This window comes from Monodon monoceros, unplaced genomic scaffold (genome assembly GCF_005190385.1).
Source record: "Monodon monoceros isolate NGI ecotype Baffin Bay Population unplaced genomic scaffold, NGI_Narwhal_1 Super_Scaffold_12, whole genome shotgun sequence".
NCBI classification, from domain to species: domain Eukaryota; kingdom Metazoa; phylum Chordata; class Mammalia; order Artiodactyla; family Monodontidae; genus Monodon; species Monodon monoceros.
In genome coordinates, this window is record NW_021703768.1 from 155749497 (window position 1) to 155772869 (window position 23373).

The 23373-nt window shown below is 51.4% G+C and overlaps 1 protein-coding gene across 1 annotated transcript; it reads right to left on the bottom strand.

Annotated features, from left to right (window-relative positions):
- Positions 1 to 6093: 6093 nt before the first annotated feature.
- THEG (theg spermatid protein) lies at positions 6094 to 20630 on the bottom strand. Its single transcript, XM_029219009.1, has 9 exons — positions 20424 to 20630; positions 19904 to 20179; positions 18910 to 19026; positions 18715 to 18786; positions 18183 to 18244; positions 17483 to 17552; positions 15964 to 16081; positions 13480 to 13639; positions 6094 to 6388 (listed from the first exon to the last, which is right to left on the bottom strand). The coding sequence occupies exons 1-9, from the start codon at positions 20600 to 20602 to the stop codon at positions 6150 to 6152; spliced, it is 1293 nt and encodes a 430-aa protein (XP_029074842.1). The 5' UTR covers positions 20603 to 20630; the 3' UTR covers positions 6094 to 6149.
- Positions 20631 to 23373: the final 2743 nt, after the last annotated feature.

Here is a 23373-nt window from a genome sequence, read left to right on the forward strand (position 1 = left end):
GAGACGCACCATGTTCGATGCTTGATGTAAAAGCATTATGCTAGCGCTCCAAGAGCCCACCAGCCAGGAGAGAGAACCCCTGTTAGAAGGCCTGCCCTGCTCTCTGCACAAGTCACACGTTACATGAGTCGTGGGCCCCCACTCACCTTGGCATACGTCACCCAGACTGAGAGTACAGGCCGTTGTGACAGAGGGTCCTTGCTCAATCAGTCAGTCAATCAGTGTGCCCTGCCGCCCTCGACTGGGCGCTGGACAGCCAGAGTTCCAGTGAGGCAGGGAGATGCACCAACAGATGCAGTGACAGTAGGGCTCTGTGTCATCATCACACGTGGCAGAAACCGAGGGAAAGGGCTTGAGTCATCCTGGGGCAACCAGAGGAGACTCTTTGGAGGGAGCTTTGACAAGAATCATCAAATAGCCGCAAAATGCGGGGGAGCAGGGCGATTCGGATGAAGAGAGGGATGCGTTCATCCCTCTCTGTAAGTCTCTTCCCCATACGACAAAGCTGCGCTCATCGAAACAGCATGGTAGTGGCACAAAAACAGACATGAATCAATGGAACGGAATACAGAGCCTAGAGATAAACCCATACACCTACTGTCAATTAATCTTCGACGAAAGAGGCAAGAATATACAGTGGAAAAAAGTCTCTTCAGCAAGTGGTGTTGGGAAAGTTGGACAGCCTCATGTAAAACAATGAAGTTAGAACACTCCCTCACACCATACACAAAAATAAACTCAACATGGCTCAAAGACTTAAATAGAAGACATGAAACCATAAAACTCCTAAAAGAGAACAGAGGCAATACATTCTCTGACATAAATCGTACCGATGTTTTCTTAGGTCAGTCTCCCAAGGCAACAGAAATAAAAGCAAAAATAAACAAATGGGACCTAAGCAAACTTACAAGCTTTTGTACAGCAAAGGAAACCATAAACAAGACGAAAAGGCAACCTACAGACTGGGAGAAAATATTTGCAAATGATGCAGCCGACGAGGGCTTAATATCCAAAATATACAAATAGCTCATACAAGTCAACAACAAAAAAACAGACAACCCAATCAAAAAATGGGCAGAAGACCTAAACAGACATTTCTCCAAAGAAGACATACAGACGGTGAACAGGCCCATGAAAAGATGCTTGATCGCTAATTATTAGAGAAATGCAAATCAAAACTACAATGAGGTATCACTTCACACCGGTAAGAATGGCCATCATCAAAACGTCTACAAATTACAAATGCTGGAGAGGGTGTGGAGAAAAGGGAACCCTCTTACACTGTCAGTGGGAATGAAAATTGGTACAGCCACTATGGAAAACAGTATGGAGGTTCCTCAAAAAACTAAAAATAGGTTTGCCATATGATCCAGCAATCCCACTCCTAGGTGTGTATCTGAACAAAACTATAATTCAAAAAGACACATGCACCCAAATGTTCGTAGCAGCACTATTCACAATAGCTGAGACATGGAAACAACCTAAATGTCCATTGACAGATGAATGGATAAAGAAGATGTGGTATATATATAATGGAATATTACTCGGCCATAAAAAGGAATGAAATAATGCCATTTGCAGCAACAAGGATGGACCTAGAGGTTTTCACACTAAGTGAAGTAAGCCAGACAGAGGAAGACAAATACCATATGATATCACTTATATGTGGAATCTAAAATATGATGCAATACGATAAAATACATACGAAATGTTCTACGAAACAGAAACAGACTCACAGACATAGAGAACAGACTTGTGGTTGCCAAGGGGGAGGAGTGTGGGGAGGGACGGTTTGGGAGTCTGGGATTAGCAGATGCAAACTATTATATATAGAACGGAAAACAACAAGGTCCTACTGTATAGCACAGGAAACTATATTCAATATCCTGTGATAAACCATAATGAAACAGAATATGAAAGGAGTGTATATGTATGTATAACTAAATCACTTTGCAGTACAGCAGAAATTAAACACAACATTGTAAATCAACTATACTTCAATAAAATAAATTTAAAAAATAAAAAAGTGAAAGTCTCTTCCCACAGACTATTATTAGAGTGGATAAATGAGGCAACATTTCAGCCAGGTGGGAAAAATGAACACCACAAGTGAGGGGCAGATGGGTGCCCAGAGAAAGGATCACTTATGCCCAGGAATGCATAACCTGTGTCTATACCTGAGGAGCTTCACACAAACCCGAAATAAGGAACATTCTATTAACAGGGGGAGAACAGGACAGTATTCTTCAGAAATATTAGTGCCATAAAAGGCTGATCTGTGGAAATCCGCCAGACGTGACAACTAAACACAATGCCTGATGCTAGGCTGGCTCCAGGAGGGCGGAGGGAAATTTTTTAAAATATTTATTTTATTTATTTATTTAGCCTGCGCCGGGTCTTGGTTGCAGCATGCGGACTCCTAGTTGCGGCATGCATGCAGGATCTTAGTTCCCCGACCAGGGATCAAACCCGGCCCTCCTGCATTGGGAGCATGGAGTCTTACCCACTGGAGCAGCAGGGAAGTCCCTGGGCAGAGGGAAATTATTAGGTCAATTGACAAAACTGAAATTCAGACGTAGACGGAATAAATGCGTTGCATCAACATTAAGTTTACGGGAATCAGTAGCTGTTCTCTGGTTATGTAAAAGAATGTTCTTCTTTGAAAATTCACGCTGAAGTATTTAGGGGCTACTATAGACTACATATCTGTGTACCCTAAAAATTCGTATATGGAAACATAATCCCCAATATGATGGTATTAGGAGGTGGGGCCCTTGGGAGGTGATTAGATCATGAGGGCGGAGCCCTCATGAATAGGATTAGTGCCCTGGTTGAAGAGGCCCCAGAGACCTCCGTCGCCCCTTCTGCCCTGTGAGGACACAGCGAGAACCAGGAAGCAAACGTCACCAGACCCCAAATCTGCTGGCACCTCGATCTCGGACTCCAGTCTCCAGAACTGTGAGAAATAGATTTCTGTTATTTATAAGCCCCCAGTCCGTGGCCTTTTTGTTAGAGCCGCCCCAGTGGACGATGGCAGGGGTAAAGTGCCACTATGTATGCAGCTCACTCTTAAGTACTTCAGAAAAGTATATTTTCTGTCTATAAAACAGACAGCAAACGAGCAAGCAAACTGGGGGCAAACTGTTAATAGCTGAATCTGGGGAAAGGTATGCAGTTTGGGTTTTTATTTTACTGTACTTATTCTTGCAATTATTCTGTACACCTGAATGATTTGCAAATAAAGAGTACAAGAAATGAAACTAAGAAAATAAAAAGCAGTGTGTTCAGCGGAGAGGTCAGAGAGGAAGTGGAAAGGCTGCAGGGGGCGTTCCTGGCAGCACGAACAGCCAAGGTGAAGGCGCGGAGGACACGCCACCCACAAGGGCGGCCGGGCAGAGCGTCCCCGCGTCCCTTGCTCCTGGCGCTTCTCTGCCATTTCGACGGCGCGTGGGGTGAGGTCTGGGCCACCCCAGCAGCTAAGCGTCTTAGCCTAGCGGAGGGAGAGCTGGGGGAGGTGAGGGGTGGTGGGGGCGTGCAGCTCGGGGCAGCGGTGGGGCTGTGGTTCACCCACTACTCTTTCTATTCCAAGTTTTCCCCCTAGAAAAAGAGATCCTGGAGGGACCATGTCCAGAGCACATCACCCCGAGCTGAGCAGTTCAGGGGTGGCTAGTGGGTGCTGTGGGCACCATGCGCCCCCCAAACACACACACAAGCAGTTTCCCAGCTGCTGGGAACATCGGTGGCTGAAGAGAGATGTCACCTATCCGTCGCGGAGGCTGCCGCGTCCAGGCCCAGCACCTGTGGTCAACAGGGGACAGGGGTGAAGCTCCAGAGCTCCGCATGAGATGTACGCAGACTTTGCATCCTTCACCGCCTAGCCGGTGGTGACCACAAGGGCCGTCCCCACTCATTTTCCTATCTCAGCCTCTGTCTCGAAGTCTGTTTCCTGGGGCCCTAGCCTCTGACACAAAGCATGAGTCGTATTTTGAAAGATTTAAGAAACAAACAAAAGAAGTAACACCAGTTGAAAGTGTAACATAAATAGGAAGAACTAAGCCCCGATGCTGGTCGTATCTGGAGATGTAAACGGGCCAAACTCAGCGTGATCCCGGAGTGGGTCACAGGGCAAATCCCGACCCTGAGCTGTGAACCAGCATCAAACCCGAGAGTGAGAAGGTCACACGCAGTCTCCTCCGCCCGCACACCTGCTCCGTTTACCTGCGCCCTAGAAACTCCAGCCTGTAGGAACACAGAGCAAGTGAGCGGTTGCCAGGGCCCAGGTGGGAGAACAGCCTGAATACAGAGCAGCCCCAGGGTTTTGGGCGGAGATGAAACTTGAGTATGTTGATTGCAGCGGTGGCTAGTTTACCTGCGTCAGTGCTGGTAAAACCCGGAAAAGGTTAGATTTTCCCGTCTGTTCCGTCTCAACAAAGCGGACCATGGATCGCATTGGTGACAGGCAGTATACACGCTTCTTTATCGACCCATTAAATCGTGAGATAATGATTTAAGTGTAGGTAAAGTTACATTTTATTTCTTCAGGAGATGCGGTACGAAGTTTGTTTTTTCTCGGCTGGAAGAGGAACGCTAAAATGCGAGGAAGTCTTTGACAAGAGAACGAGCACGTCGTTTTGGACATTCAGCTGGTTTAAAGTTTTGTTTCGTTTTGTTTTGTCTTGCAAGGTCCCTAAGGTTGACCATCCCCCACTGGTGGACATGCAGTGTTTGCCAGCACTGCAGTCACCAAGCATCTAAAGACGGAACCTCTAAGATTTCTAATCTGCACTGGTTTCCTCCTTCTGCTGAGGCAAATCACCACAAATCCAGTAGCTAATACAACACACCTTCATTATCTGGGGGGCAGAAATCACGGTGTCAGCAGGGCCTCGCTCTCTCCCGAGGCCCCAAGAGGAGACCGTGGGGTCCTTTCAGGGTTGCATTCCTCCCTCTTCAGGCTGGAGCGCGGCGGGTGGCTTTGGTGTCACACAATTTCCTTGGCCTCCCTCTTAGAAGGATGTGTGGTGATATTGGACCCACGTCCTCAAAGGGTCTGGGAATAACTGGGTCTCAGATCGTGGCTCGGGACCTGATGCTTGCTGGGCTCTGAGAGATGTGAGGGGCTGTCAGTATATCACACCCTCAGGACCCAGCAATCAGTCCCCAAGTGGTCCAGCTGGAGCCAGAGATAAACGAGACTTTCTCTAGGGTTGCAGAGACAGAAAAGATCTCTCTCCCACTGTGCTCAGTAGAATAAGAGCCCCCAAAGACACCCACGTCCTTCCTGGGCCCTGCGGATGTGTCGCCTCGCAGGGCAGAGGGGACTTTGCAGCTGGGATTAAGTTAAGGCTCCTGAGACGGGGATGACCCTGGATTCCCCGAGACGTCCAGCGTCATCCCAGGGTCCTTATAAGAGGGAGGCGGGAGGGTCAGACGCAGAGAGAGACAGGAGATGCTGCGCTGCTGGCTGTGAGGATGGAGGACAGGGCCGCGAGCCAGGGATGCGGCGCCTCTAGAAGCTGGAAAAGGCGGGAACCGATGCTCCGTTGGAGCCTCCGGAAGGACCGGCCCTGCCCACGCCTGCATTTAGCCCCGTGAGACCCGAGCCGGACTCCTGACCTCCAGGACTGTCAGAGAACCCATCTGTGTGGTTTTCAGCCCCCGGTTCATGGTGAGTTGTCCCAGCTGCCGTGGGAAACTCTGGTGGGTCTTTCACAAACTCTGTGACCCTCAGCCTCCACCTCAGCACAGGGGAGACACTGACAGTCCCCTCGTCGGGTCACTGCAAAGATCATAATCACGCAACAGGCATCGGCTGGTTTCTTTTGGAGGTCACTGAGTTTCAGGTGCTGTGGACGCCCAGGATGCGGCTGGATAAGCAAGTTGGGACAGAAGTGGTTCAGAGGGAAAATTCTGACGTGGGAGAGCGTGGAGTCTGCCACTCGAGGGGCTGGCGACGCCAGGGGAACATGACTGGGGAAAAAGGGCTGCAGGATTGCAGGTTAGATGCAAACATAAACGTTATTATTACTGTCTCCTCCGGGCCCCCGCTGCCCTCCCGGCTCCAGGCCAAAGTAATCAGAGCCACACACAGGGTCAGGCTGCACTTGGGTGTTTACTGGGAATGGGCTGAGGGGCCAGGCCTGGGCTGCTCATGCTTTTTTGGTGACGCTCTTGGGGGTGGCAAGCTCGTGCAGGCGAGGGGACGCACGAGCCACCAGGGAGGCTGGAGAGACGCGGTAGGGGTTGTAGTCCTCGCTCAGGTCCCTCCGCACTTTGGGTTTGGCCAGGGAGACGATGCGGGGACTGGCCACCGCCTTCTTGGTGACCTCTAGCACCTCCCAGCGCGGGTCTCGGTCAGGAACACACTTGTCCGACTGGGCCTTGGGCACTGGAGAGGGCGGGAGAAGGGGGTGGTGTCAGAAGCCGGAGCCTGGGGCATGCAGCCATCACCACCCCCGCCTGGCCCCGCAGAGATCAGCCTTCTGGGTCAGAGCTCCCAAGTTTAATGGCCTGTCTGTCAACAGTTGATGGATAAACAAACATGTCCCTCCACACATGGGAGCATCGCTCAGCCATGAAAAGGGGTGAAGCCCTGACACTCGCTACCACATGGATGGACCCTGAGGACACGATGCAGTGGGAGAAGCCAGACACAGAAGGACAGACGGTGTGTGATTCCATCGGTGGGAAACGTCCAGAACAGGCCAGTCCACAGACAGAGAGTGGGTTCCTGGTTGTCAGGGGCTTGGGGAGGGGATGGGGGTGACTGCTCATGGGGACGGGGCTTCACTTTTGGGGGGATGGAGTGTTCTAAAGTCGACTGTGTGGGACATAGAGAACAGACTTGTCGTTGCCAAGGGGGAGGTGGAGAGGGGGAGGGATGCATTGGAAGTTTGGGATTAGCAGATGCAAACTATTATATATAGGACGGATAAACAACAAGGTCTTACTATACAGCACAGGGAACTATATTCAATATCCTGTGATAAACCATAATGGAAAAGAATATGAAAAAGAATATATATATGGGTATAACTGAGTCATTTGGTGTACAGCAGAAATTAACAACACTGTAAATCAGCTATACTTGAATAAAAACTAAATTAAAATATATATATACGATTTTTTAAATGACATAAATAATATAAAATAAAATTGATTGTGGTGGTGGGTGCACAGCTCTGTGAACGTACTGGAAAATATTGAATTGTGCACTGTGAAAGGGTGAACTGTAAAGAAAAAATATTTCAAATGGCCATGGGTCCCAGACGGGGGACTCAGAGGGAGCAGAAAAAGGTACCCTGGGGGCTGGGGGTGAGGAAGGGGCTCAGGCAGCCCCAGCTGGGCCCTCTCCACAGGGTCCCACCAGCCACATGGGACCAGTACCCGATATGGGCTGGACTTTTATCGTTGTTTAATTTTAATAAAATCTGTTAATTGACTTAAATCAATGGATGGATTGGCTTTCATTCCACTTTAGTCGTGGACAGACAGCTCTCAGAGCAGACCTGTGGCTCAGCCAGCCCCCTCCGTTCACCTGCCGGGAGCCCCGGCCCTTCTCCTGCTCAGCCCCCCTTCGCCACCTCTCCGCCACCCCTTCCTCCACGGCGGGAGCCACGGGGCATGGCCTGCATGGGGACAAGGAGAGAGGTGACCGCTGGTGGCCAGCGGTGACCACTGCCTTAACTTTGAGCCCCTCGGTTTTGAGGGCTGCCTTTCCAAACTCCTCTTTGCTCCAACACCCTGCAATCGCAAAAGGGCCCTTCCCCTAGTCAGCAGACAACCCACAGCTCGGGGGAGAGGCCCTCGGTGAAAAGAAGGGGGGCCCTTCCACCAGCCTCAGGCTGGACTACAACTCCTGGGCAGGTGACATGTGATGGGGCCCCCAAAAGGGAGGGGCTGGGGGACCTCGGGAGGACCTGCCCAGAGCCCACCTTTCTGGGAGTCCTCAGGGAGACTCAGGGGCGTTCCCTTTGTTGTAACATCTGGGCTCCGAAAATCTTCTGGTCACAGCCTGAGAGTGTGACTGGTCCACGGCCACACAGTACCCACAAATGCAAAACGGCATGGACCAGTGGCCCCCCCCCCCCCGTGGCCCCTGCACTGCACGTATCCTCACTTCACTTCTTAAATGCTGGTCACAACCATCAGTGGGTGGAAGTCTGCGGTTTGAAAAACACAGCCCTACACCAGTTTTATCCATACACACACGGATGTGCATTGATATGTGCTCCTGAAGCCTGGATGAATATACACGCGTGTGTAGGTACAAATGTACATGTGCTTATTATATTCCAGACGTGTGTGTTCATGCATATGTGTGTGAGACAAGATGGTTTGAGAGAGAAGTGCGTGTGTATTTGTGTTTCTGTTCATTTAACCAGTCATAACAAATTCAACAAATACTTTAACAAATATTAAGGGAACAGACGAATGAACGAACAAACAAACAAACAAAAGATCCCACAAGCAAGCTCGAAAGAAAAAAGACTGGGAAGAAGTTATTTTGCAACGTGCTCGACATAGGGTTAGTGATCATCTTATATAAAGAGCTGCTGCAAATCAATAACCACCTCCCCCACCAAAAAAAAAAAAAAGGAAACAGGAAACGGAGAAAATAGGACACAGCAGATTATACCAAAACAGCCAGTCAAGCTCTCTGGTGACCACGTGCCAGGAGCCGGGGATACACAGTGAATTTTCCTAAGCCTCTGACTACCTTTGGGTGGCGAGATTCCTTTCTTCATGCTCTTCTGCATTTTTCAAACTCTCTACAATTAGTGCATTTTACTTTTGTTGTGGGGGAACCAGGTATGTCCTTTGTTTTAAAGGACAGGAAGAGGCCCAGAATGCAGCCCGCATTTCCACAGAGCTGGAACTCCTGGCTCGGGGTCTCTTCCCTCCACCGTCACTGAACTGCCCCGGAGCCCGAGGGGAGGGCGGCCTCACTGAGGCTGCTGGCTCTGGAGGGCCCCCAGCAGCCAAAGCCGCAACAGTCCTGGGGACTGCGGGCCGGACCAGAGGGCAGACAGCAGAAGCAAGAAGAACTACAATCCTGCAGCCTGTGGAACAAAAACCACATTCACAGAAAGACAGACAAGATGAAAAGGCAGAGGGTTATGTACCAGATGAAGGAACAAGATAAAACCACAGAAAAACAACTAAATGAAGTGGAGATAGGCAACCTTCCAGAAAAAGAATTCAGAATAATGATAGCGAAGATGATCCAGGACCTCGGAAAAAGAATGGAGGCAAAGATTGAGAAGACGCAGAAATGTTTAACAAACACCTAGAAGAATTAAAGAACAAACAAACAGAGGTGAACAATACAATAACTGAAATGAAAACTACACTAGAAGGAATCAATAGCAGAATAACTGAGGCAGAAGAACGGATAAGTGACCTGGAAGACAGAATGGTGGAATTCACTGCTGTGGAACAGAATAAAGAAAAAAGAATGAAAAGAAATGAAGACAGCCTAAGAGACCTCTGGGGCAACATTAAACGCAACAACATTCGCATTATAGGGGTCCCAGAAGGAGAAGAGAGAGAGAAAGGACCAGAGAAAATATTTGAAGAGATTATAGTTGAAAACTTCCCTAACATGGGAAAGGAAATAGCCACCCAAGTCCAGGAAGCACAGCAAGTCCCATACAGGAAAAATCCAAGGAGAAACACGCCAAGACCCATAGTAATCAAATTGGCAAAAATTAAAGACAAAGAAAAATTATTGAAAGCAGCAAGGGAAAAATGACAAATAACATACAAGGGAATCCCCATAAGGTTAACAGCTCATTTCTCAGCAGAAACTCTACAAGCCAGAAGGGAGTGGCATGATATACTTAAAGTGATGAAAGGGAAGAACCTACAACCAAGATTACTCTACCTGGCAAGGATCTCATTCAGATTCGATGGAGAAATCAAAAGCTTTACAGACAAGCAAAAGCTAAGAGAATTCAGCACCACCACACCAGCTCTACAACAAATGCTAAAGGAACTTCTCTAAGTGGGAAACACAAGAGAAGAAAAGGACCTACAAAAACAAACCCAAAACCATTAAGAAAATGGTCATAGGAACATACATATCGATAATTACCTTAAACGTGAATGGATTAAATGCTCCAACCAAAAGACACAGGCTTGCTGAATGGATACAAAAACAAGACCCATATATATGCTGTCTACAAGAGACCCACTTCAGACCTAGGGACACATACAGAGTGAAAGTGAGGGGATGGAAAAAGATATTCCATGCAAATGGGAATCAAAAGAAAGCTGAAGTAGCAATACTCATATCAGATAAAATAGACTTTAAAATAAAGAATGTTACAAGAGACAAGGAGGGACACTACATAATGATCAAGGGATCAATCCAAGAAGAAGATATAACAATTATAAATATATATGCACCCAACATAGGAGCACCTCAATACATAAGGCAACTGCTAACAGCTCTAAAAGAGGAAATCGACAGTAACACACTAATAGTGGGGGACTTTGACACCTCACTTACACCAATGGACAGATCATCCAAAATGAAAATAAATAAGGAAACAGAAGCTTTAAATGACACAATAGATCAGATAGATTTAATTGATATTTATAGGACCTTCCATCCAAAAAGAGCAGATTACACTTTCTTCTCAAGTGCGCATGGAACATTCTCCAGGATAGATCACATCTTGGGTCACAAATCAAGCCTCAGTACATTTAAGAAAATTGAAATCATATCAAGCATCTTTTCTGACCACAACGCTATGAGATTAGAAATCAATTACAGGGAAAAAAACGTAAAAGACACAAACACATGGAAGCTAAACAATACGTTACTAAATAACCAAGAGATCACTGAAGAAATCAAAGAGGAAATCAAAAAATACCTAGAGACAAATGACAATGAAAACACGATGATCCAAAACCTATGGGATGCAGCAAAAGCAGTTCTAAGAGGGAAGTTTATAGCTATACAAGCCTACCTCAAGAAACAAGAAAAATCTCAAATAAACAATCTAACCTTACACCTAAAGGAACTAGAGAAAGAAGAACAAACAAAACCCAAAGTTAGCAAAAGGTAAGAAATCATAAAGATCAGAGCAGAAATAAATGAAATAGAAACAAAGAAAACAATAGCAAAGATCAATAAAACTAAAACCTGGTTCTTTGAGAAGATAAACAAAATTGATAAACCATCAGCCAGACTCAACAAGAAAAAGAGGGAGAAGACTCAAATCAATAAAATTAGAAATGAAAAAGGAGAAGTTACAACGGACACCCCAGAAATACAAAGCATCCTAAGAGACTACTACAAGCAACTCTATGCCGATAAAATGGACACCCTGGAAGAAATGGACAAATTCTTAGAAAGGTATAACCTTCCAAGGCTGAACCAGGAAGAAATAGAAAATATGAACTGACCAATCACAAGGAATGAAATTGAAATTGTGATTAAAAATCTGCCAACAAACAAAAGTCCAGGACCAGATGGCTTCACAGGTGAATTCTATCAAACATTTAGAGAAGAGCTAACACCCATCCTTCTCAAACCCTTCCAAAAAATTGCAGAGGAAGGAACACTCCCAAACTCATTCTATGAAGCCACCATCACCCTGATACCAAAACCAGACAAAGATACTACAAAAAAAGAAAATTACAGACCAATATCACTGATGAATATAGATGCAAAAATCCTCAAGAAAATACTAGCAAAGAGAATCCGACAACACTTTAAAAGGATCATACACCATCATCAGGTGGGATTTATCCCAGGGATGCAAGGATTCTTCAATATACGCAAATCAATCAATGTGATACACCATATTAACATACTGAAGAATAAAAACCATATGATCATCTCAATAGATGCAGAAAAAGCTGTTGACAAAATTCAACACCCATTTATGATAAAAATTCTCCAGAAAGTGGGCATAGAGGGAACCTATCTCAACATAATAAAGGCGATATAAGACAAACCCACAGCAAACATCATTCTCAATGGTGAGAAACTGAAAGCATTTCCTCTAAGATCAGGAACAAGACAAGGATGTCCACTCTCACCACTATTATTCAACATAGTATTGGAAGTCCTAGCCACGGCAAACAGAGAAGAAAAAGAAATAAAAGGAATACAAATTGGAAAAGAAAAAGTAAAGCTGTCACTGTTTGCAGATGACATGATACTATACATAGAGGATCCTAAAGATGCCACCAGAAAACTACTAGAGCTAATCAATGAATTTGGTAAAGTAGCAGGATACAAAATGAATGCACAGAAATCTCTTGTGCAGAAATCCTATACACTAATGATGAAAACTCTGAGAGAGGAATTAAGGAAACACTCCCATTTACCATTGCAACAAAAAGAATAAAATACCTAGGAATAAACCTACCTAGGGAGACAAAAAACCTGTATGCAGAAAACTATAAGACACTGCTGAAAGAAATTAAAGATGATACCAACAGGGCACTTCCCTGGTGGCGCAGTGGTTGAGAATCTGCCTGCCAATGCAGGGGACACGGGTTCGAGCCCTGGTCTGGGAAGATCCCACATGCCACGGAGCAGCTGGGCCCGTGAGCCATGGCCGCTGAGCCTGTGTGTCTGGAGCCTGTGCTCCACAACGGGAGAGGCCACAACAGTGAGAGGCCCGCGTACCACACACACACAAAAAAAGACGCATGCACCCCAATGTTCACTGCAGCACTATTTACAATAGCCAGGTCATGGAAGCAACCTAAATGCCCATCGACAGATGAATGGATAAAGAAGTTGTGGTACATATATACAATGGAATATTACTCAGCCATAAAAAGGAATGAAATTGGGTCATTTGTTGAGACGTGGATGGATGTACAGACTGTCATACAGAGTGAAGTAGGTCAGAAAGAGAAAAACAAATATCGTATATTAACGCATGTATGTGGAACCTAGAAAAATGGTACAGATGAACCGTTTTGCAGGGCAGGAGTTGAGACACAGATGTAGAGAACAAACGTACGGACACCAAAGGGGAAAGCCACGGGGTGTGTGTGTGTGTGCTGAATTGGACGATTGGGATTGACATGTATACACTGATGTGTATAAAATGGATGACTAATAAGAACCTGCTGTATAAAAAAATAAATAAAATAAAGGACAGGAAGAGAGTCAGGCCAACACCATGTAAAGAGCCCTTGTGCCCCAGCTTGGTTCTTTTGGCCCTGGCCCTGCACCCCAAGTTTCCCTTCTGCACCCGCTTGCTGTGCTGGGAGACCCACAAACCGCCCCCCACCCAGGGGGAGCGATTCCCTCTGCCAGCCCCCAGGGAGCCCACGCAGGCCACAGATGAACTGCCCACAGGGATCCGGACAGCTGGTCTGCAGTGCAGGTGGAGCTAGGGAAGCACAAATCTGGCAGAAGCATGTCCAAGTTGACTGGCTGCCCCCGCCCGCGTCCAGTGGGGAAGGACGCTTCATAAGATGCAGAATCCCTGGGGACCTGCTTACTGGCCAGGTGAAGGAGACGGTTATAGTCTGACACGTGTGGCTTGGGTTTTGGCATGGGGTCCCACTCTTCCAGCAGGGCGGCTGGAGCCCTGGGCTTTGCCAGCTGGATGATCCTCGGACTGGGGGTGGCCATCCGGGCTGCCCTGGACACTTGGGACACCTAGAAACAGAATTAGAGGGGAAAGAGTAAAGCAGCCCATGATTCCTCATGGCCCCTGGTTCAGAAAGACCCTGAAGGCAACACTGAAAGACAAAAGACTGACTGGAAAGAAGTTAGTTTGCAGTATGTTCAGCAAAGGATTAGTAGTAGCCATCATAAATAAAGAGCTTCTCTAAATCAACAACATGAAAAATCAATAGGAAACTGAGTTAATCGTGCAGGAAAGTAAACCCAAAGGATCAATAATCCTCTCTGTGCACCAGGGAAATGTAAATTAAAACAGCAAACTATCACTCCATGCCAACAAATTTGGCAAAAGTGAAAAAGTCTGGCGTCATCAAGCCCTGGCAGGAAGGTGGGAGGAGAGAGATCCCAATACGTGGCTGGTAGGAGGGTGAACTGTACAAGCACTTGGTGTGTGTGTAACAATTAATGTTTTACAAAAGCTCTCTGCTGGGTGCACTTTGGGTAGGAGACTGCCCAGAGGCAGAGGATTGGCTGTAATGTTCTCTAGGGAGACTGAAAGATGAGTCCCTCTCCTCCTGAAAGTGTCCTGCTGAGAAATCACAGACACTACTCTTGTCTAAGACATCCTGGCGCTTACAATCTCATGCCCCTCTCAACCACCCCTTCCGTCCCCTCTCCTTTCTTCCCCTCCTTCTCTGCCCACCCGGACGGCCCTCACAGCTCAGGTCACCAGATGAGGCGGTTGAGTCAGCCTGCGGTCCTGCCCTCAAGGGGCCCCCCGTCTGCAGGGGTGACAGGCAGGGAAACAGTCACTTATCCATGCATTCGAAGAATATCGACGACTGCTTCGTGCCCTGCTCGGGGCAAGGCCAGCTCTGCAGTAAGGCCACAGCAGACACGGACACGTGTCCTCGGGGGGCTCACGTTTAAGGGAAGGATGACAGCCCATCCAGAGCGCACGTGAAAGGGGCTGGGAAGGAGCAAGAAGGGGTGTCGGATGGGGCCCCCACCAGGCTGGGCAGGAACATGCCCAGCTGCACATGCCAAGGCCCAGGGGCTTGTTGAGGGACCTGCATTTAGTCCAACAGGGAGCACACGGGGTAGTAGGGATGGAGAAGGCCCCATCCTGCTGGCTTTCACAGGGCACTGGGGAGCCACAGAGGGTGCTGGAGCACAGAAGGACTCGAAGGCTAAACTGGCAAAGGCAAGGCACGGTCCGGGAAAACAGCAGGTATGTCTCCAGGTAAGAGGTGGGGCCAGACCCTCCTCCGGATACCAATCCAACCAAACAGACTGCTGAAGCCTTTTTTTTTTTTTTTGGTACGCGGGCCTCTCACTGTTGTGGCCTCTCCTGTTGCGGAGCACAGGCTCCGGACGCGCAGGCTCAGCGGCCATGGCTCACGGGCCCAGCCGCTCCGCGGCATGTGGGATCTTCCCGGACCGGGCCACGAACCCGTGTCCCCTGCATCGGCAGGCGGACTCCCAACCACTGCGCCACCAGGGAAGCCCTGAAGCCTTTTTTTGAGACAACTGGGGAAACAGAACATGGACTGGGTATTTGGACACTAAGGTATTATTGTTAAATTCTTTCAGTGGGATCTTTGTTGTTAGGGGTTTTAAACTACCCTCGCCTGTTAGAAATCCATATGAAGAGTTTCTGGGAGAAGCAGTGTGTTGTCTACATTTAGTTGTAAAAGCGTTCAAGTTGGGGTTCTGTCAACCACATGAAAAGACACGGATCCAACGTACATTAAACCACAAGGCCGTCCCGCCGCACACCTGACAGGGCGGCCGGCCGTAAAGGAATAAACGGACAAACCAGCAAATGGACACACGGTGCCAGACGGGGCGGCCACTGTGGGAGCAGGTGGTCAGTCTCTGATAAAGTCGGACAGGCCTCCTGGCCAGGACCCCGCTTAAGGGTGTTGACCCTGGAGATACGGCAACGTATCCCACAGAGACCCAGATTCTCACGGCAGCCGTGTGTGCGGGAACCAAAACCCAGAAACAAGCACGTGTCCTTCGGTGGGTGCGAGACGCCCCCACGGGGGGGGGGAGCCTCAACTGGAGGAGCGCAAAGGACCAGATTGAGAATGGACTGAACTCCGCTGTCACCTCTGAACCGCCGTTGTCCGGCCGCCCTGCTCCGGCTCCCCTAAGAGCTGACAGGCAGCGTAGGGCGGTCCCTGCACTGCCTTCAAGGCCCCGGGGCAGGAAAGTAACGCCTTTTCTTGAACAAAGCCCGGTGACTCCTGATGGTTCAGGGAAGCAGTCACACGTCTGTTGCCTCTTGTCCTTCCGGAGCCGCTGAGCCCCCGGGGGTAGCTGGGGAGCTCCAGGGAGAGAAGGGCACCCACCTCAGACATGTGTATACTCCAGATGTTACTCCGGACCTTCGGGGTGGCCAGTTCCCGCAGGCGGCTGGACGCTCGGTGCTCCAAGGTAGACCGGGGAATGGGCCAGATGGGGGTGGTCCTAAGGGAGAGGCAGGCCTGAGACCCTAACCCACCGCCCGGGGCCATGTCTGTGTGCTTGTGTGTATACGATTCCTCTCTGACTCTGGGGCTCAGGGAGAGCCTGGTGCAGTGCAGGGTTTTCAAAATACCTCCAAGAGGGGCTCCTAAAAGAATCCCTAACAGAGCTCCCTATTCTCAAGGATGGAGCGACCCTCTCCCTGGTAGTCCCCTCCCAGCCGTCTCCCCTACTCCCACCATCAGGCTGGGGTCAGGAGGTGGATCGAAGGATGAAAGTCAGCCCTGCCACCACCCCACCTCCTAAAATCGGGTCTCGGCTCCGCCTCTGCCCCAGAAACAGTCGTATTTCACTGATCCGAGGCAGACTCTTATTTTCACATCTCTGAGGCTGGAATGCAGTGGATAAATGCTGTCAGCCCGACCAGAAGGCCCGGGGCCATCCATGACTGGCTGTGCTCCACGAGGCGGTTTACACAGAGGTCACCCCAGATTACAGGTCGCACAGAGGTCATTCCAGATTACAGGTCACACAGAGGTCACCCCCCCAGATTACAGATCACACAGAGGTCACCCCAGATTACAGATCACACAGAGGTCACCTCCCAGATTACAGGTCACACAGAGGTCACCCCCCCAGATTACAGATCACACAGAGTTCACCCCAGATTACAGATCGCACAGAGGTCACCTCCCAGATTACAGATCACAGAGGTCACCCCCAGATTACAGGCTGCACAGAGGTCACCCCAGATTACAGGTCACACAGAGGTCACCCCAGATTACAGGTCACACAGAGGTCATTCCAGATTACAGATCACACAGAGGTCATTCCAGATTACAGATCACAGAGGTCACCCCAGATTACAGATCACACAGAGGTCATTCCAGATTACAGATCACAGAGGTCACCCTGCAGATTACAGATCACAGAGGTCACCCCAGATTACAGGTCACACAGAAGTGCCTCCAGATTACGCTCCAACCAGCATTAAGGTGAGAAGTTGTGGTCCCAATGACGGCCACAGACACGGTGGCTGGAGCCTGTCAACACGGGTGAGTGGGGCTCTCGGGCATGTTTTCCTTTCCACACGTGCGTGAGATAGGAAACCAGTCTGTGTCTAATAACACCAGATCCCACATCAGCAAGCGTGGAAGGCGCAAGAACTGAGACAGAATCGTGCCAGGAGGCAGGCGCCTAAAACCATCAGTCTCACAACCGCCAGCTGCCCAGAGCGACACCAGCACCTGCCCTGCAGCCCTGAGAGCCTCCTGCGTCCTGTCTGGGTAGCTGAGCTTCCAAGGCTCACTGCCTGGCCGGCGTGAATGGGTCTCCTGGTCCCAGGACCTGGACCCTCCCCTGCAAGCCCCGAGGAAAAGGGGTCCCTGCCCGGGCGCCCCCTACCTGTTGTTGTTGTAATACTCTGAGTAGAACCTCTTAGGTCGGGCCAGCTCCGCCACCCGGCGGGACACCTCTGCACAAAAGGGGCAAACAGCTCCCTGGAAACCTGCCCCTCCCCGAGAGCTTCCCTCCTCCTGAATCCAGCTTCACACAAGGGACAGCTCACAGCAGACACCCTCACCAGGGGACCGCGGGGCACACAGGGGTGGGGGGGAATGGGGGCTCAGGCTCCTCTGCAGGACGGGCCTGGGCTCCAGGGGCCTCCGTGCTCACTGCAGGGGATTCTAAACCCAAGAGAGAACTCGCCCTGAGCGGCTCTCCAGAAATGAGTTTTCTAGTACTGACCCCACTTTGACTGAGATGCAAACTGTGATTTCCCCTGGAGAGCTTGCCCCCCACCCCTCCCCCGCCAGGACCAGCCTCCAGCTTGGGGACAGACTCCAGAGAGGAGACCCCTGGAAGACTGGGGGTGGAGGCGCTCCTGGGAGATGGGGGAGGGGCAGTCCCGCAGGGACCCCTGGGAGGGTTGGGCTGGGAGGCCCCTCGGTCTCCCCAAACAGAGCCAGGTGCAGGTCACGGTGAGATGGGGGTGACCCGGCCGCAGGCGCCTGGCCAACCCCCCCCCCCCCGAGGCCCCCCCCCCCCCCCCCCCCCCGCGGAGAAGGAGTTAGGGTTAGAGTTAGGGTTAGGCAGGTCAACCTACTGGGCACCGTGATGGTGAGGGTGGTATCCTCAAGAAACCTCTCTGTCCAGTACACAGATGGCCTGGAACACACCCAGTGGGGCTCAGCGTGAGGGAAGCCAGGGTCCCAGCGGTCTGCGCCCCACTCGGCAGCAGAACTCAGGGCACCCCATAACACAGTGGGGAGAGGGGCAGCTGGAGGGTGAGGGAGGGAGAGCTTCCAGGTGGGAAGAAAGGAGAGAGTAAGTAGATGGGCAGCAGAGGCAGGTCAGAGAGGGACACACGGACGCGGGAGAAAAGTCTTAGAGGCACGGAGAGTGTAGGTCATTCTGAGCAAGGCTGGTGCTCAGAGAAGGAGGGAGCTGGAAAGCGTCTAGGAGCAGACCCATCTCAAGCCGGGGGGCTGGGTCCAGAGCTCCAGGTAGAGCTGGGAATCCTGGGGCGGGGCCCCCAGTGCAGAGTCCTTCCCCCAGCCCTGTCCCAGGAGAGGAAGGGTGGTTCCGGTGAAGGCCCCCCTTCCCGACGATGTGGGCAGCGGGGGGGCGGGACTCACCAGTAGACACAAAACTGCAGGTTCCTCATGCGGGGGGAGATCCAGGCGTAGCCCCTGCAGCAGCACCCCATCCTGCGAGAGACAGGGCCCCGCCCGCCTCTGCGCTGGGCCCCGCTGGTTCGGCCGGTACCCAGAGGCTGCCAAGGGCACCGTGCCCCTCTCAGACCCCTCCATCCAGGCCGCCCAACACCTCACCTGTCTTTCAAGACTTGCCAGTTGGTCCTGGGTTTCGCCAACTCAAACAGCCGCCTCTTCTTCCTCCTCTCCCAGCCCACGGAGGTGCCAGGGGTCCTCTGGGAGATGGCCAGCCGGCTGAGGGAAGGTGGACGCTGAGGCCAGAGCCCTTGCTCCCCTGGCGGGGTAGAACCATCCTTGTGCTCTCGCCCCGCCCTCTGGAGGAGAGCCCTGGCACCACGAAGACCTGATCTGAAATCCTAGCTTTGCCACCAGCCAGTGCCCTCGGTTCCCTCCTTTGTGAAACGGAACAAAGACCTGCTCCCGCCTGCAGGGCCACAGAGGGGACGCTGAGCCATGGACAGTGCCCCCAGGAAGCCCCCAGAGCACCAAGACATCCAGTCTCCTGTCCCGGCTTGGACCCCTCCCCGAGCCCCGCCTATGCGCAGCGCCGCCCTCTACGCGGCACACATCCCCTGCCCCACCGGCCACATCACACAGCACCCTGTACGCTCATCACACGAGCTCCGTCACTGTGCCGGGAGGGCAAAGGCCCCTCTGCAGTGCCTGAAGGGACGCGTGCTTACCCAGGACCAGGAGGCGAGGGGTTCCAGCCGGGGAGCCCACGCACACACTAGGGCACGGGGTCCCTCCCTAGAGGGAGCACCCGCGGTTTTTCCAGGTGTCCTCCTGGCCACCGAAAGCGTTTCTGGCAATGTATGGTACTTGCAATGGTTTCAGCTTTGGGGGTTGGGAGACTCTCCCCCATTTCTTTTTCTTTCTGTTGGATGGAGGGCTCACGACCTCTCAACTCTGCCACCTCCAAAGTTGGCGTTTGCGTAGGGTTTTCCACGACGACTCCCCTGCCACCTGGACAGGGGTTGTTTGCCGCCTTCCTCCTCAGAGCAGCGAGGTGCTGACAACTTCACCCCTAGAGTGAACACCCAGGCCAGTGCAGCCACGCCCAGGGCCACCCCCGCCCACCCCAGCCTGGGAGCCCGCTTCTCCTGCCCACCTCATCTCAGGCACGCCCTCCTCCGCGTCTTTCTCCAGAACCCTCTCCAGCTCCGCGAGGGCCTCCTCCGGGTTCTGGGCGTCCACGAATTCTTCCCCAGTCACCTCCTCAGGGGGAGTTTCCTCCTCTTGGTCTTCCAATCCCAGGTGCCCATCGTCCAGACCCCGGTATTTGGGGTCCCTGGACCCTCGGTTCTCATACGTGGGGCCCTGGAGGCCCAGGGTGCCGTCATCCTGCCCCCTTTCTGGCTGGTCCTCGGCCTCCGACATGCAGTGGCTGTAGAGCGAGCTTTGCTGGTGGTCCCCCATGTGCTGGGCCCTTCCCAGCCCTGCAGCTTTGCTCTTGTTGTCTGTGGTCACCGGGCAACAGGAGCACGGCCCGCCCACATTCTCAGCCTACATTCCATGCCCACACATCTGAGGCGGTGGGCACCCCTCGTGGGGCCGCCCACCCCTCCAACCTCAGCCCACCCACTCCCTTCCTGCCGCTCTGCTTTCCTGCTCCCTAAACATGAACCTACCTCAGGGCCTTTGCACTTGTCAGTGCCTCTGCCCGCACACATCCTGGGGGCTCCTCCTTGGGAAGGCAGCCCCATTCCTGGGTCTCCCTGCATCTCGGCACTGGTTTGACTTCTCCATGGTGTTTGGCACAGCCTTGTAGCAAGTCGCCTTCCCAGGCCAGGGGCCGTGAGTGCCCCATTCTCTGGTGTCCCGGGGCCTGGGAGGGCTCTCGGGGAAGGGCTGCTGAGTGAGTAGTTACCCTGGGAACAGGGCTCGGTGCTGGGGCACACACCCAGCTCCACCCTACGTTTCTTCTTAGTAAAGGACTTGTTTGTGTTCACATGGGGGAGTCAGTGCTGGGTGTGACAGTTCACCAGGGGTCCCACCTCTTCCCCAGGACTGGCTCAGGAATGGGACCTGAGAGGAGGTCTGCAGGGGCTTTGAGGGATGGTGTCCTCTCTCGAGACAGGAAGAAGAGACCCTGTGTCTTCTTCTTGGTTATTTCTGGGACTGTGTGTGGTGTCTAGAGCACAGGCAGTCATCTTGCTACCAGACACAAGTCCATGTGGCCGACGCACAGGGAGGCCAAGCAAACCGTAACATCAGAGTTTGGAGCAGAGAAAGGTTTATCACAGGGCCGAGCAAGGAGACGGGTGTTGGTGCCTCCAAAACGCTGAACTTCCCGAAGGGTTTCAGCAAAGCCTTTTTAAAGGCGAGGTGTGGGAGGGGCGTGGTAGGTTGTTGCAGGCTTGGTGGAGCTGGAATCCTTTGTTCTTGAAGCTGGTCATGATGTTCCTGTAAACCTCCAGCAAGACAAATGTTATTCTCTGTCCTGCACTTTTTATCTCCCTATGAATGGGCTCTTAAAGGTCAGAGCCCTGAGACAAGGGCTCTCCCGTATATTTCAGGCTACAGGCAACATTCTTGTACAAAAGGTGCAGAGCCAGCATGACTAAGCACAGGCAACAGGGCACAAAGGTTAAAGCAAAAGAAACAGCTCTAACATGGAGTCAGATTTGTTCTTCCCTGTTCCATTGTGACCATGAGACCTGCTAGTCTAAGGACGTGGGCTGAAAGATCATCCACTTGGCGACCTCTTCTGTGTCTGGGCTTCCTGTTACTTGACACAATAGTTCTCTGAAGGCTGAGTAGTTGTAGCTGGGCTTTCTGTTCCCCGCAGGCACAAGCACCCTGATACATACCCTTCCAGCCCCAGCATTTCATGAGAGAGAACTTCAGCGATAGCTGGTGTTCAAAATAGGCTGTCTCACATGGTCAAAAGAAGGTGAGCATGGGAATTCCCTGGTGGCCCAGTGGTTAGGACTCAGCGCTTTCACTGTCAGGGCCTGGGTTCAGTCCTTAGTCAGGGAGCTAAGATCCTGCAAGCCATGCGGCCAAAAAAAAAGAAGAAGAAAAAAGTGAGAAAGTGATTGTCAGGGTAGTTGCTTGGTCCTCACCGCCCCAACTCCTGCCCCACCCCCCATCCCGGGATCCAGCCTTTGGGAAACCCCCTCAGGGCATCACAGGACCACATCCCCCAAACCCTCTGCGTGGAGACCCCACCCAGTGTGACTCTCCATTCCTTTGCTTGGCTGCGCCCTATGCATCATCTAAGACTCCCGTGCCCGTGATGCCTTGCGCCTGGGTGTGGCCTTGCCATCACCTCTGTGAGGGTCCCAGACAGGAAGGCCTTAGAGAGCGTCTGGTTCAATCTGGGAGATCCTCAAGAAATCCCATTGTTGTGAAGTGTCCTAAACCCTCACCTGGCACGCAGTGACTCACAAAAAGATAAGTTCCACGTTGTTGCAACCAGAGAGATCTGTCATCATTGCAAAGTCCCATACAAAATCTTTGTTCAAAAGTGAGGCCGCTTATAAAAAACAAGGTCCTATATATAAAATAGATAACTAGTAAGGACCTAATATATAGCACAGGGGGAACTGTACTCAACACTCTGTAATAAGCTATACGGGAAAAGAATCTAAAAAAGAGTGGATATGTGTATATGTATAACTGAGTCACTTTGCTGTACAGCAGAAAGTAACACAACACTGTAAATCAACTAGACTCCAATAAAAATCTTTTTAAGAAGACACTAAAACAATCAAGGCCACTTAGCTACGAGATGGCTCACTAGACCCACTTCCGACGAGCTGCGACCACGTCTGCCATCCTGCACGAGGGAGCCCATCAGGCAGTGCATTTGTCCCCATGACAACCCCAGGAGAGGGGACTGGTCACAGCCCGGGGTGCAGACTGGGCACCGGGCTCCAGGGAGGCTGAGACGTGGCCTCCCCCACCCACAGTCACATAGAAGGGGCAAGGTGTGGCTTCACCGTAGCCCCACATCCCTCTTTCCAGCCAGGCACTCTTATGGGGTCAGGAGAGGGCGTTCCAGGGGCCAGAGCTCTGCCAGCCCTTGAAGGAGAGCCAGGGTCCATCTCTGCTGCTCAGACAAGTAAAGAAGCAAGGAAGTTCACAGTCCAGGAGCTGAGATTCACTGGGCAGAAAATGAAGGGGCACTAGCACAGGCTGAGGGGCATTTGGAACTTTGATGGAAAGACAACAGGGGTAGCAGCTGGGAGACATCTCACTGCAGGTGCTGGGCCCGGGGCACGCAGACAGCAGAAAATAAGACGGGATCCCTCTCAATTCCTCCTCTACTGCTGCATACGAATCACCACAAACTTAGAGGCTCAAATGGGAGGGATGTAACATCTGACAGTTCTGGAGGTCAGATGTCCAAGATGGGTCTCACGGGGTGGGGCTGGCTCCTTCCTGAGGCTCCAGAGGACCAGTCCCCTGCCCCTTTGGGGGTCGGCAGAGTTCGGTTCCTCGCAGTACCGGGACTGGGTCCCTGTTTCCTCCTGGCTGTCAGCGGAGGGCTGCTCTCGGCATCTAGACTCCCCCGCATGGCTCGGCCCAGACCCCTTCCTCCATATTCAAGACAAGGCCTGTCTCTCTCATGTT